This window comes from Primulina eburnea, chromosome 2 (genome assembly GCF_022965805.1).
Source record: "Primulina eburnea isolate SZY01 chromosome 2, ASM2296580v1, whole genome shotgun sequence".
NCBI lineage: Eukaryota > Viridiplantae > Streptophyta > Magnoliopsida > Lamiales > Gesneriaceae > Primulina > Primulina eburnea.
Genome location: NC_133102.1, coordinates 20,904,002 through 20,919,806, shown reverse-complemented (window position 1 = coordinate 20,919,806; position 15,805 = coordinate 20,904,002). Strand labels below are relative to the sequence as shown.

The window sequence follows — 15,805 nt, the reverse complement described above, 5'->3', positions numbered from 1 at the left end:
AGAACCACTTGGAAAGTCCTTTTATGGAGGGTTGTTCAGTGCACTCTACCAGGAGCACCTATCTGCATGCTCGGACATCACAATGTCCCCTACCAATGAAACATGGTACTCACATCGCAGATACTAGTCTCTAACTCGAGCGACCTTTATCCTTCTTAGTGGCGGCTGAATCGACTAGGAACGGTTTAGAATATACAGTATTCCAAATATGAGTTTCATGATGCTCATCATATGAGCATCTCATATTCTTTCTACTATTTGTATATTCGAGGACTTTATCTATGCAACTAGCATGGGTATAAAGATAAAGATGCGCCAAATTAATAAATTCAAATATTATTAAAATAAAGATCGTTTATACAAAGAGTTTCATCGTGAACAGTCGGCCAACACTTGGCTCGACGTGCACCTACTCTAACACTAAGCCCATGAAACTGCGTATTTCTGGTACAGAAGTCGGTCTCGACCAACTGATCACAGCTTCCACTTTACTCGGATCAACAGAAATACCATCTCCAGAAATGATATGCCCTAAGAAGACAACTCAATTCAACCAAAACTCACACTTTAACAATTTAGCATACAGTCGCTCGTTTCTCAACGTCTGCAAAACAATTCTGAGATGCTCTGCATGCTCATTTCTGTTCTTCGAATACACCAGAATGTCGTCGATAAAGACAATAACAAAGTCATCCAAATACCTCTGAAAGATTTGATTCATCAATCCCATAAATACTGCCTGAGCATTTGTTAAACCAAAAGGCATGACAATAAATTCGTAATGTCCATACCTGGTTCGAAATGCTGTCTTTGGTATGTCTATATCTCGAACTCTGAGCTGATGATATCCGGATCGCAAGTCAATCTTAGAATAGATAGAAGATCCCTGCAACTGATCAAATAGATCATCGATTCTAGGCAAAGGATATTTATTCTTGATCGTTGCCTTATTCAGTTGCCGGTAGTCTATACACAATCGCATCGAACCATCTTTCTTCCGGACAAACAGCACCGGAGCGCCCCAAGGAGATACACTAGGTCTGATATATCCCTTGGCGAGAAGTGTAGTATCCCGATGCCTAATTTGAGTTAATTATTGGATTAATTATATTTCGGAGGGTTCGGATCGTCCGATCAGGGTTCGGATCGTCCGAGCCAGGTGGCTGGACCCGTGGAAGACATGCAGGGTTCGGATCGTCCGATCAGGGTTCGGATCGTCCGAGACAGGTGGCTGGACCCGTGGAAGACATGCAGGGTTCGGATCGTCCGATCAGGGTTCGGAAGGTCCGAAGTGTACCGGATCGGATCTTCCGAAGTGGATCGGATCTTCCGATCGTTGACTATAAATAGAGGCGCGAGGCTTCACTTTTTACTGGCCAATTCCGAGTGTTCCAGAGCGTTTTAGTCGTTTCTGATGGGTTTCTAGTCTTTTCCCGAGGTTCAGGCACTAGTGGGGAGCTACTGGTTTTGTAACGGAACTGTGCTCTAGTTGGGAGCTAGCGGCATCAATGGGCTGACTACGGACGCAGGCTTGAGTCTAGGGCTGATTGCTAGGATCTACTGGTTTGAGGTACGAAAGTACTATCCGAGATATCCTGGTCGAGTATACATTCTTATATGTGTTGCATGATTATTTACTGCATTGATATATGTCATATGATGCATGCTATTATGTCACGTTTATTACTGCATATTACATTTCATCTTGAGCCGTATCTCTTTCGAGATAGCTTTTATTGTTGAGCTGTATCTCTTTCGAGATAAGCTATATCTTGTGGGGCCGCTCAGCCCTGTCTTGTGGACGCATGGACACCGAGAGTACACAGTGGCCGACGGGTCCGGAGGGCTTCGGTGGTCCGGGACATTTTAGGTCCACGTCTGATCTTGTAGTGGATGCAGTGACCCAGAGGAGTACCGCGCGGCACTATCCACTTGGCGCCTTTAGACTGAGCATATTGAGATCTTTTGTGACTCTTGTTTCTTGACTACCCTGGTATCATATCATAGCATGTGCAATTCATATAGGCTTGTATACTCATGCTTTTGTACTGAGCGTTCTTATCGCTCACGTCCTCGGTTTTGTTTATCTTGGACACCCCATTTCCGCGGGGCAGGCCTCAGGTTGGATGGCTCAGGAGGAGGATGAGGAGGACGTGGAGTAGCCGGTTGAGTTATTTCTTCAGTACTGCTTTGTTTCGATATGGTTGTACCGCATACTTTCATTTTAGTTTGAGTTGTTCTGGATTTTTCGATTGGGTTGTATATCTATCTTTTGTTGACCTTTTCCGCCTTTATCTCTGATTGTTGTTAATTAAGTTAATTGCATGCTTAATTCTTGTTTAGTAGGTGATTCTGGAACGGGTCACTACAAGAAGATCTTCTAACTGTGCTTTCAATTCTTTGAGTTCGATGGGTGCCATGCTATACGGAGCTCTCGAAATAGGGACGGTACCTGGTGTAAGATCAATACTGAAATCTACCTCTCGAACCGGAGGTAATCCTGGGATTTCATCTGGAAAAATATCTGGAAATTCCCGCACTACTGGCAGATCTGCCAATGTCGGACTCGTCTTCTGCATATCTACAGCATAAACAAAGAAACCATCCGCTCCTTTCTGTAACAATCTGTTCATCATAAGAGCCGAAATCAAGGGAATCCGAGATCTGGAACCCTTCCCGTAGAATTTCCACTCGTCTGTCATCTCGGGTCTGAATCTGACAACCTTGTGGAAACAATCCACGGTGGCTCTGTACTTTGTTAGCATGTCAATACCGACTATACAATCAAAATCAGCTAGACCCAACACTATACAATCTAGGTCAATCTCATGCCCCTCAAACTGTAGAATGCAATGTGTAACCGTAGTTACAGATATTAATCCACTTCCCAACGGAGAATTAATAGATACAACATCTAGCAAAGACTCAACAGGCAATGAATGCAATAATGCAAATCGCTCTGAAATGAATGTATGCGATGCACCCGTATCTATCAATATATAAGCAGGATAACCGCAGAGAGAACAGTTACCTGCTATGACATCATCTGGGGCATCCTGTGCTTGCTCCTCTGTCAATGCAAACACTTGAGCCTGTTGCCTCGGAGGTTGACTCACCGTCTGACTACCTCGGCCTCTGGGTGGAGTCGGTGCTGGTGGAGGCTGAAAAGAGTGAACCGATGATGCCTGCCGCTCAAACTGAGTTACTGATCCGGATGCTCGTCCACTCTGGGCTGGCTGTACATTCCTCTGTGTACAGACTTTGGCAAAATGTCCCGGTTGCCTACAAATGTTGCATCGGCCTGTAACTCCCTGGCACTGTTCAGTTGCATGCTTTCCTCCACAGGAACTGCAATAAACACCTGCATACCTGGTACTCTGATCAAAACCAGTCTGTCTTGATCTGCTGGAGCTCGACGAACTGCTCCCTGGTCTTTTAAACTGTTTCCCCTTCGCCTTCAGCTGTTCTTTGCGTCCACTACTACTACCACCACTTTCGAATCGAGGAGGAGGAACTTGGGATGGAGGTAGTGGCGGTCTCGGACTCGGTGCAACATACGGAGCACTCCGTTGCCTAAGCAATCCTGCTTCAGCTCCTTTGGCACGATTCAATGCATCCGAGAAATTATCGGGTCTCCCAGTATTGACCAACGTAAAGATATCGGGATTCAGGCCATTTATAAACTGATCCGCCATGGCCTCGTCATTCCCTGAAACATGGGGTGCAAAACGAAGCAAAGAGGAAAATTTAGCAACGTACTCTTCAATGTTCAATTGCCCTTGCCTCAGGTTTGCGAATTCAGCGCCTTTATCTTTACGATAGGATACAGAAAATAATCGCTGATAAAACTCTGTCTTGAATACTTTCCAAGTAATCTCGGTACCCCGCTGCTCTAAAGCTCTCCTAATGTTCAACCACCAATTCTTGGCTATATCTTGCAATTGATGGCCAATTAGCTTTATTCTCTTCTCGTCACTGTACTCCAAAGAGTCGAGTAACATTTCAATGTTCTCAAGCCAACTTTCGCACTCGATGGCATTCTCGGTACCTTTTAATGTGGGAGGTCGAAAGGATTGGAATCGCTTCAGCAACGTCTCCATAGGGGTCGCCGTAACATCCATAGGATCTCCGGATGTGCTCCCCTGTTCTGGCGCTGCTGGTCGTAGAGGTACGGCTGCTCTTCTAGGAGGCATATCTAATAAACCAACGGATTAGTATACAAAATATACAACTGTCTCAGCCATCCTCTAGTCAGTTACCTCTGATCTAGAATCAGTTCTGATTCAGTCAATCACATGCTGAACGAAATCAACTCACAACAACATGTAATAAGGAAAGCAATAATCATGCTAGCACATCATAAGCAAGGAAGAAAACTCGATCTACCCTGCTCATTCTATCCTATCTTAGTCTAAAGGAACTATCAGCTCTGATACCACCTGTTGTGGGGACCCGGGCTCTAATTCTTTTTCTTGGGATTAAATGGATCATTAATATAAAAAGTGGGTCAAATTTTCGCTTTTTACATTAACTCAAATGTAACTAAACAACATCAGTTCTTTATTTATTTTACAACATACAAACATAATATACATGTCTTATTCTGTATGTACTCAACTGACCAGTATTAAAAGACAGTACATAATAAAAGACAACTACTGGTCCATCTACTACGCCCGTGATCTCCACGCTATGTCCATCGCTCATCTCTGTCGTGACCCAGATCCTGCCCCACCTGTTGTTATGCACACATACATACATAACAACAGCCGGAAAACCGGTGAGAACAAATCCCAGTATAAACATGTATACATGCAATAAAACAATCTAAAACATGAAACATGCTAATATGAATGTCATTCATATATAATCATGCAATGCGAGTCTAATCATGTCTAGATGCGACTCGACTAAAAACTCTAGGGATCCCGTTGTGAATAAGACGTCACTGTCTGTCACCTACCCTACCAATCGTGGTGTTGTACGTCTTATTCCTAGATTTCGGCCTGATCTGTATCCGCGTCTACAATAGGGGCGGTGATCTTCCCCTAAGCTGTGATATCGCCGAACATCTAGTAGTCTGCCTGATCTCCAGACTGCCCTATCTTAATGCATGAATACAAAATCTGTAAACAAGCATAATGCAATGCTACATGATCTGTAAACGAAGCATAGCAAGATCTGCATACAAGTTCTATAAACAAATCTATAACAATCATAATCATATCAAGGTATAAACAATAAAACAAGTATGTGATTTTGGTTGGGAAACTCAAATGTGATCTCATTTGAGTCATGATTCCCCAAACAAAACATGTACTATACCTTTCGTCGTAGAATCGCTGTCACGGTCGCCAAATTGAATCTGAAATATAAATGTTGATACGCACTCTATCAATTTCTAATCTAAACCAACATATATCCAAGTCACTACGTGATCTAAATACATTTCGACGACATAACAACGTAATTCTCGACACCGGTCAATCAAATTCTCAACAGATACAAACACTATCTTATTCTCAATCATAATCCAATACAATATTCATCCAAAACACAATAATTCTATCCCAATAATTCATAAATCATACTGAAATTCATAGGAAATACATATGATATCATTTCTTTGATCCGTTTACAAATATATCATGCTCAATACGTCAAGAACACAATATAACTATCATATTCTAATTTCCCAAACATCTGAATTTCGAAACCTGTTGAAATTAAATGAAACTTACATCACTTTGTAGCCGTCGATGCAAGGATCAATAATCTACTCTCGGATTTAAAATCGGATGGCTCAATCATGCGAAATCTAAATTCAAGAGCAAGAACTCTCCTTCTTCCCTTTTCTCCCTTTCTCTCGGCCGTGTTATCTGAGCAAGAATGAAATGAAGCCAGCTCTATATATACTTTGCATGATTTATAACACATGGCTCATTCTTCATAAGCCACGCATGACCGCGGGTGCGGTGCCCTTAAGAGCGCGGGTGCGCTGTGCCCACGGCAGTTCCAGTATTTTCCATAATGCATCGACCGCGGGTGCGGTACAATTGGGACCGCGGGTGCGATACCCCTACGGTATTTACACCGCGGGTGCGGTATGGTTAAGACCGCGGGTGCGGTCTTGCTTCGCACCAAATCTTATTTTCCCTCTTTACACCGCGGGTGCGGTGCTGTCTTATACCGCAGGTGCGGTATGGCTTCGAATTATTATTGCATAATTCTACATTTCAAGCCAAACTTCTCCATCTCTTATTTCTTATCTCTATGCCCATTATTCATAGCATATCTATTCATTCAGAATGATCACTCGGTGTTCTGGGCATTACAATGCATGCTTGTCATATATTGTTGGGTAGGCCATGGCAATTTGATAGGCGAGTGACTCACGATGGGTTCAAAAATAAGTACTCGTTTGTCTTGAAAAAAGAAACTGTTGTCTTACTTCCATTGTCCCCAAAGCAAGTATTGAAGGACCACTTGAAAAAAAAGAAGAGAGATGAGGCCGAAAAAAAGAGTGAATTAAAAAGTGAGATGGCCTCTGAAAATAAAATTGAAGTGGCTGAAAAAAAGAGAGTTGAAAAGAGTGAGATAGCCACACAAACAAAAAAAGAGAGGAAAGAAATTGAGGGGAAAGAAAAAGAGAGGAAAGAGGCCAAAAAGAATTCTTATATGGCCCAAAAAGGTGAGATAAAACACTTGTTGCACACACATGAACCATTTGTGTTAGTTCTTTATAAGGAGATCCTCCTTAACACAAGTGATATAGCCGGATCCCTTCCGAGCATTGTTGTTTCACTATTGCAGGAATTTGACGATGTATTTTCGGAGGAGCTACCTCAAGGCTTACCACCATTGAGGGGAATTGAGCACCAAATTGATTTGGTGCCCGGGAGTGCCTTGCCGAACCGTCCAGCTTATAGGAGAAATCCGGAGGAGACTAAGGAGCTACAAAGGCAGGTAAGTGAGTTATTAGATAAAGGTTATGTGCGTGAGTCCATGTCACCTTGTGCGGTGCCTGTTTTGCTAGTCCCTAAGAAAGATGGCTCATGGCGTATGTGTGTCGACTGTAGAGCAATCAATAACATAACCATTAAGTATAGGCATCCCATACCTAGACTAGATGATATGTTGGATGAATTGCATGGGTCTTGCATCTTTAGCAAAATTGACTTAAGAAGTGGCTACCATCAAATTAGAATGAGGGAAGGTGATGAGTGGAAAACTGCTTTTAAAACTAAGTATGGGTTGTATGAGTGGATGGTTATGCCTTTTGGTTTAACTAATGCACCTAGCACCTTTATGAGGTTAATGAATCATGTCTTGCGTGCACATATAGGTAAATTTGTTGTGGTTTACTTTGATGATATCCTAGTGTATAGCAAGAATCTTGAGGAGCATTTTAAACACTTGAAACTTGTGCTAATCACATTAAGGGCTGAAAATTTGTATGCTAACTTAAAGAAGTGTGATTTTTGTACAAACAAACTTGTGTTTCTTGGTTTCGTTGTGAGTTCACAAGGGATACAAGTGGATGAAGACAAGGTAAGTGCTATTCGAGATTGGCCATCGCCTACTACTGTTGGTCAAGTCCGAAGTTTTCATGGTCTTGCAAGCTTCTATAGGAGGTTTGTAAGGGATTTTAGCACATTGGCGGCACCGATGACGGCGGTCATCAAGAAGAACGTTCCATTCTGTTGGGGCGAGGAGCAAGAGAACTCCTTTAATATTATAAAGCAAAAATTAATTAATGCTCCTTTACTTGTATTACCTGATTTTTCTAATACGTTTGAAATTGAATGTGATGCATCAGGTGTAGGTATTGGAGGGGTGTTAATGCAAGGAGGACGGCCGGTGGCGTACTGATACGAATCCTCGTACAAATGAAAGGCAAGCACGAATATAGAAATCGCACCCTCAACTCAATATCAAACAAGGATCGATTTGTTGTCCCGATCTTTTGAAACAAGTAAAGATTTGTGATATTCACCTCTAAGATATTAAATCTTAGCAAAAAATATCAACGATGATAACAATTGAATCTCGAACGAACCTTCAAAGAACTTGTTTTGACAATCCGTGCGAAGAACAATCGACAAACGCCACAAAGATGAAATCTTTGATAAGTTTGATTTTGATAAACACAAAGCACAAAAGCCTTGCAAGATTGAGAGAACTCAATGATATTTCATATATCTTCAATGAATCATTTCGTTCAAGTCTAATACATCAATTATATAAGCAATAAAATACAAGAAAAGTAGTGTGAAAAGCTTAAATGAGATAATTAGCAACTTTGACACGGAAGTGCACTAAAGGACCGCGGGTGCGCTGTTGAAAGACCGCGGGTGCGGTCAGGCTTCGAAAAATATTTTTTTTTTTTTTACAAGACCGCGGGTGCGGTCCTTGTAGGAGCGCGGGTGCAATGTATAACATAGCGCGGGTGCAGTCCTGCTGCGGCAATTGACCTTGAATTAAATTCCAAAGACCTCCAATATCATTCCCATGATTCCCAACCTCCTCTAATTTAGACATTCAACTTGTAGGACTTCCTTGATAGCTCATCATGAGTCCTTGAAGTGTATCTTTAAACTTCTTGCTTCGTCCCCTCGTTATAGGTCCTTCGGGCAACTCCAACGACTCCCATGCTTTCTTTGGTGCTTGATCAACCACGTTTGCATCATTCTCCCCTTCTTGAAAAGGATTTGTCCTCAAATCTTGATCATCTCCTACATCAAACAACGAAAGATCACTAACATTAAAAGTAGAACTGACATTGTACTCACCTGGCAGATCAAGTTTATATGCATTGTCGTTGATCCTTTCAATTACTTGAAATGGTCCATCACCCCTAGGTAAAAGCTTTGAACGTCGCTTCTCTGCAAATCTTTCCTTCCTTAAGTGCAACCACACCCAATCTCCCTTTTCAAAAACCATCTTTTTCCTTCCCTTGTTGGCTTGCTTCGTGTACTGTAAATTCTTCTTCTCGATGTTATCCTTGACCTTCTCATGCAAACTTCTAACGAATTCAGCTTTCTTCTGGCCATCCATGTTCAACCTGTCACTCACAGGTAAAGACATCAAATCCAACGGAGTCAAAGGATTAAAACCATATACGATTTCAAATGGTGAATAATTTGTAGTAGAATGCACGTAACGATTATAAGCAAACTCAACAAATGGTAAACAATCCTCCCAATTCTTTAAGTTCTTCTTAATGATAGCACGCAAAAGTGTGCCTAAAGTTCGATTAACAACTTCAGTTTGTCCATCCGTTTGAGGATGACATGTAGTATAAAACATCAGTTTCGTGCCAAGTTTAGCCCACAAGGTTTTCCAAAAGTACTTAAGAATTTAACATCACGATCAGACACAATTGTCCTAGGCATACCATGCAACCTAACGACTTCCTTAAAGAACAAATCTGCAATGTTGGATGCATCATCAGTTTTGTGACAAGCAATAAAATGTGCCATTTTAGAGAATCTGTCAACAACAACAAATATTGAATCCCTCCCCTTCTTTGTCCTAGGCAACCCCAAAACAAAGTCCATAGAAATATCAACCCAAGGTTCACTAGGGACGGGAAGTGGTGTATACAAGCCATGTGGTTGTGTTCTAGACTTAGCTTGTCTACAAGTAATGCATTTTTCACAAACACGTTCAACATCACGTTTCATATGTGGCCAATAAAAATGCTCATGCAAACAACTCAAAGTTTTAGCCACACCAAAATGCCCCATTAAACCTCCACCATGTGCCTCCCTCACAAGTAATTCACGAATTGATGACTTAGGAATGCACAATCTATCTTCTCTAAATAAAAACCCATTATGCAAATAAAATTTATCATGTGGACCATGCATACATGTTTCAAATATCTCCTTAAAATCCTCATCCAACAAATACAACTCTTTCATATGTTCAAATCCCAAGATTTTCGAATCCAAGGTAGAGATTAATACGTACCTCCGTGATAGTGCGTCAGCCACTACATTATCCTTACCTTGTTTGTATTTGATTATGTAGGGAAATGTACCTATGAATGCCACCCATTTAGCATGCCGCTTATTCAACTTCTGTTGCCCCTTAAGGTGCTTAAGAGACTCATGATCCGTGTGAATCACAAACTCTTTAGGTCTCAAGTAGTGTTGCCACACCTCCAAGGTCCTCACAAGCGCGTACAACTCCTTGTCATACGTTGGATAATTCAATGCTGCTCCATTGAGCTTCTCACTAAAGTATGCCACCGGCCGTCCTCCTTGCATCAAAACACCACCAATTCCTACACCTGAATCATCACACTCAATTTCAAAAGTATTAGAAAAATCAGGCAAAACAAGTAAAGGCGCATTTATTAATTTTTGTTTAATAATATTAAAAGACTTCTCTTGCTCCTCGCCCCAATGGAATGGAACGTGCTTCTTAATCACCGCTGTCATCGGTGCCGTCAATGTGCTAAAATCTTTTACAAACCTCCTATAGAATCTTGCAAGACCATGAAAGCTTCAAACTTGACTAACATTAGCAGGCGTTGGCCAATCTCGAATAGCACTTACCTTGTCCTCATCCACTTGTATCCCCTGTGAACTTACCACAAAACCAAGAAAGACAAGTTTGCTTGTACAAAAATCACATTTCTTAAGATTAGCATATAAATGTTCATCCCTAAGTGTTATTAGTACAAGTCTTAAATGCTCAACATGTTCTTCTAAATCTTTGCTATACACAAGAATATCATCAAAATAAACCACAACAAATTTCCCTATGTAAGCACGCAAGACATGATTCATCAACCTCATAAAGGTACTAGGAGTGTTAGTTAAGCCAAAAGGCATGACCATCCACTCATATAACCCATACTTGGTTTTAAAAGCCGTTTTCCACTCATCACCTTCCCTCATTCTAATTTGGTGATAACCACTTTTCAAGTCAATCTTGCTAAAAATACAAGCACCATGCAATTCATCAAACATATCATCTAGTCTAGGTATGGGATGCCTATACTTGATGGTTATATTATTGATTGCCCTACAATCTACACACATACGCCATGAGTCATCTTTCTTAGGAACTAATAAAACAGGTACAACACAAGGAGACATGAACTCACGCACAAAACCCCTATCTAACAACTCACTTACCTGTAGTTGTAGCTCCTTAGTCTCCTCCGGATTGCTTCTGTAAGCTGGACGATTTGGCAATACACTTCCGGGTACCAAATCAATTTGGTGCTCAATCCCCCTCAATGGTGGTAATCCTTGAGGTAGCTCCTCCGGAAATACATCTTCAAATTCCTGTAAAAGTGAAATTACAATGCTCGGAAGGGACCCGGCTATATCACTTGTGTTAAGGAGGATCTCCTTATAAACAATCAACACAAGTGGTTCATGTGTGTGCATCAATTGCTTCAACTCACTCTTTTGGGCCATATATGTTTTCTTTTTGGCCTCTTTCCTCTCATTTTCTTTTTCCTCATTTTTCTTTTGTATGGCTATCTCAATTTTTTTATCACTTTTGTTTTTAGCCATTTCATTTTTCTTTTCAAAGGCCATCTCACTTTTTAATTCACTCTTTCTTTCGGCCTTATCTCTTTTCTTCTTTTTCAATTGGTCCTCCAACACTTGCTTTGGGGACAAAGGAAGTAAAACAATGGGTTCTTTCTTGAGTACAAAAGAATATTTATTTCTAAACCCATCATGTGTCACTTGCCTATCATATTGCCATGGTCTCCCTAACAAAATATGACAAGCATGCATTGGCACCACATCACACAACACCTCATCAATATACTTCCCAATCGAAAACGCAATCAAAACTTGTTTGTTCACCTCACTTCGGCACAGTCATTCAACCATTGTAGCCTATATGGTTGGGGATGTTTCAAAGTAGGCAAGCTCAATTTTTCAACCATCTCAAGACTAGCAACATTGGTACAACTTCCTCCATCTATAATGAGATTGCAAACCTTGCCATTGACAAAACTGTTAGAGTAGATGCCCTGCAAGCCAACGGTTGGCTAGGGAATTTATTGACTCAAGTAAAATAAACAATCTTTATTTTAATATAATTTAATTTTTTATGGTCTTGTTATACTTTATCTGTATACCCATGCAAACAACATAGATAAAGTCCTTGATTATGCTTTAATACAAATGAATCGTAATTCGATATTGAAACTCATTTGTAAACACTGCATAATCTAAATTTGTTCCTAGTCGATTCAGCCGCCTAAAACAGGGATAAAGGCCGCTTGAGCTCGAGACTAGCATCTGTGATGTTGTGTACTGCGTTTCTTGGTAAGGGCATAAAGATGTCCAAACATACAGATGGGTAGTCATATGATGATTATACCGAACAACCCTCCCTCGGACTTTCCAAGTGGTTATCATTCATCGAGAGGATAAGTCCGTGGTTATGATTGTACACCATTAGTCCTTACGACCCGGGACAACACTGAGGCTCTATATGCTAGGGCTGTGCTTTGACTCGTTTACCGGCTCTAGGAGAGTCATCAGGTGGCGAGGTTGGATACAGTTGCGACACATATAGGAGCCAGTGCATTGTAGTCGGGGATTCACCGCTCACCTACGGGTGTGGATATCCTATGTGATCTAATGAAATAATAGTGCATGGAATCTCTGGCCAGAGTACGAGATGTACGTTGGAGAAGGAGTTCTCCAAATAGTACACGCGATGCCACTATTATAGTTATCACATAGTTATCGAATAAATATGCAACCCTCGATGAACCAATGGTTGCAGATTCGATCGGGATATATGAGATGAAGGGATCGTATTGTACGTTAATCATAATCGACTGGTTCTTGCAGGCACTATCAGTGATACCTAGGGGATCATGGGGCGATGCTACTAGACGCTCTTACCATGATCCGATGGGTGCAATCAGAAATGAGTTCTGACATTCTTGATCAAGGTGTTGATGAAAAGAATGGGGCTAACTAGGGTAAGCCCGAATAAGAATAAATGTTATTCTGAATCACAAAGAGTTGTGAACCCACGGCTGGCTGTATCCCTGAACCATTGAGGGTCACACAAGCACTGGATCGTTTGTTCCCGTTGAGAGAATAAATTCAAGGAGTTGAATTTATGTCATGATATAGTAAATTCAAGGAGTTGAATTTATGATAATTAAATTTTGAGAAAATAAATTCAAGGAGTTGAATTTATGATATAATAAATTCGAGAAGTTGAATTTATTAAATTTTGAGAGAATAAATTCAAGGAGTTGAATTTATAAAATTTGAGAATTTAATTTATTAAACTCAAAAGTTGAGTTTATTAAATATTAAATTTTGAAGGTGATAAATTCAAGGTGTTGAATTTATAATTTAAATATTAAATTCAAATGTTGAATTTATAATGGATTTAAATTAAATGTAATGGGTATATGTATTATGGGCTTGTAGGAGTACAAGACCAACATACAAATTATTAAGGTTCTTAATTGGACTTTAAAAGATTAATTAATTAATTAAACTAGTTGGACTAGAGTAATTAATTTATTAAGCCCATTAAGTGTTTGATTTAATTAATGGGCCCTAAGCTTATATATTTGTATTAGGGTTGGGGTTGGAAAAATTAATATATAATTTTGAGAAAACCTAGCCACCACCCATTTTTTTCCATGTGTGATTCTCGAAAATCACAACTTCAAATCCTTCAAATATTTTGTTCACTTAATTAATGAGATTAATTAAGTAAATCATGATTAAAGGAATATTTTAGATTTCTTTATTAAAAATCTTGCATTCTTGCCTAGCCTACCTTCGTGAGTTTCAAGATTTGGGGAAGAAATTTTATCTCTCAAATTTTATGAAGTTTCGGCCACTTAATTGAGAATTGTGGGTCGATTTCTTCTGCGTTCGATCTCAACGTAAAACTTCTTTCAAATATTCTAGTGCTATTTGAAAGAGGAACAAATCTTCTGGTCGTGGACCTGATTAGAAGGATCGAAGAATGTTCGTAGGGATTTACAACAAGAGCTAATCCGTTTATACCGGATTAGTTGGAGTCCAGTGATTTAATTCACAAAGGTATAACTTTTAAACTCCCTATGAATGTTTATATTAAAATCATACGAGCGCTCAAACAAATATATTTTGATTGTCAAAATAAAATAAAAATTTTAAAACTTCCGCTGCGTTTGGGCGTGTAGAAAACCCGGATCCAACAAAAACACCTAGTATGGAATAAGTTTTCCCTTTGGTTAGTTTCTTCTTCCTTGACTTGGGTACTCATTATACGCCTAGTCACTAACGCTTCTCCCACAACTGCCTCATATCCCTCATCAGGATCCTCTAATGCAGGCATCTCATCTTCATCCTCTCCATCATCTCCCTCACTATGAGATTCATACTCCCCATAATTATTCAACACCATCACCCTTTTATTGGGACATTGGCTAGCAATATGTCCAACTCCTTGACACCTAAAACATTTAATATCTCTAGAACGATTAATAGGGGTTTCAGGTTTACCTTGAATTCCCTGCTTAGGCGCCTCTTGTTTCATGTCAACTTTGGGCTTGACCACTACCTTGCTTTCTTCACGTTTAACAACATTGGAACGCCAAGGTGTTGATGTATTCCCAGCTTGTGTGGTACGACCAACTCCTCTCCTCTTGAGTTGTTGCTCCACTTTTATCGCCATCTGCACCATTTCATCTAGGTCCAAGTAATGTCTAAGCTCCACTTGGTCTTGAATTTCCCTGTTCAAACCACACAGAAAACTAGCCATAGTAGCCTCACTATCCTCATCTATGTTTGCTCTAATCATGACTACTTCCAATTCTTTATAGTAGTCCTCAACACTCTTCACACCTTGTCTCAAAGTTTGTAACTTCTTAAACATTTCTCTATAGTAGTGATTTGGTACAAACCTTTTCCTCATTACGCTTTTCATCTCCGCCCAAGTTTCTATAGGCCTCTCATTGCATCTCCTCTTAGTGGTCACTAATTGATCCCACCAAATGAGTGCATAATCAACAAATTCAACCACGGCCAACCTAACCTTCTTTTGTTCGGAATAATGGTGACAATCAAACACAAATTCAACTCGCTTTTCCCATTCTAAATAAGCCTCTGGATCCGACTTGCCATTGAACGACGTAATTTTCATCTTAATGCTACCTATGTTATTATCTTCCTTATTCCCATCATCGTACCTACCACGTAAGGCTTCTCTTCTTCCCCTACCAAATCCTCTACCTCTTCCGCTTCTACCCCAATTCTCGTTTTGGCTCTCCTCTTCTCCTTCCAAATCATAATCATTCTCTTCTTCTTCAACTCTACCCAAACCTTTAGGCTTAGATTTATTTTCACTAGTGCTAACCTCAAGCCTATCCAACCTCTCATATAAAGGATCCAACTCAACCCTCAACATTCTACTAAAATGCCCAAATAACGCCTCCATTTGAACCTTAGACAACCCCTGGTTCGAACTCTCTCCTACTTCCTTCTCTATTTTAATTTCAGATTTTATACCTGCAATAAAACGTTAGTAGAAATAAAAGATTTTTCCTCACCCAAATTCTCACGATCACTCCAAAGAAATAGCTCTCGCACTCAAATGATTTTTCCACTCAAATTTGATTTTTCTCTCAAAGGTGTGCTCAATCTTTGTATTTTTTTTTATCAAACAAAAAGATTCACTTCGTGGACACTCGCAACTGTCTCACTTGGACTGCACAATAACAAGAACGATGATACACAAATTTTCGAAAATTCTAGATTCAAGAATGACAAAGGATGATAGAAAATAACACAGATCTTAAGGC

General features: G+C 40.2%; 1 protein-coding gene across 1 annotated transcript in view; it reads right to left on the bottom strand.

The window, feature by feature from the left end:
* The window catches only part of LOC140824165 (uncharacterized), a 51,477-nt gene extending 36,536 nt beyond the window's left edge, over positions 1-14,941 (bottom strand). Inside the window, 7 exon segments of the mRNA XM_073185762.1 lie at positions 8,645-8,732; positions 8,793-9,142; positions 9,502-11,072; positions 11,151-11,456; positions 11,592-11,836; positions 11,839-11,991; positions 14,208-14,941. Of these exon segments, the coding sequence (XP_073041863.1) occupies positions 8,645-8,732; positions 8,793-9,142; positions 9,502-11,072; positions 11,151-11,456; positions 11,592-11,836; positions 11,839-11,991; positions 14,208-14,931 (3,437 nt within the window). The 5' untranslated portion in view covers positions 14,932-14,941.
* Positions 14,942-15,805: the final 864 nt, after the last annotated feature.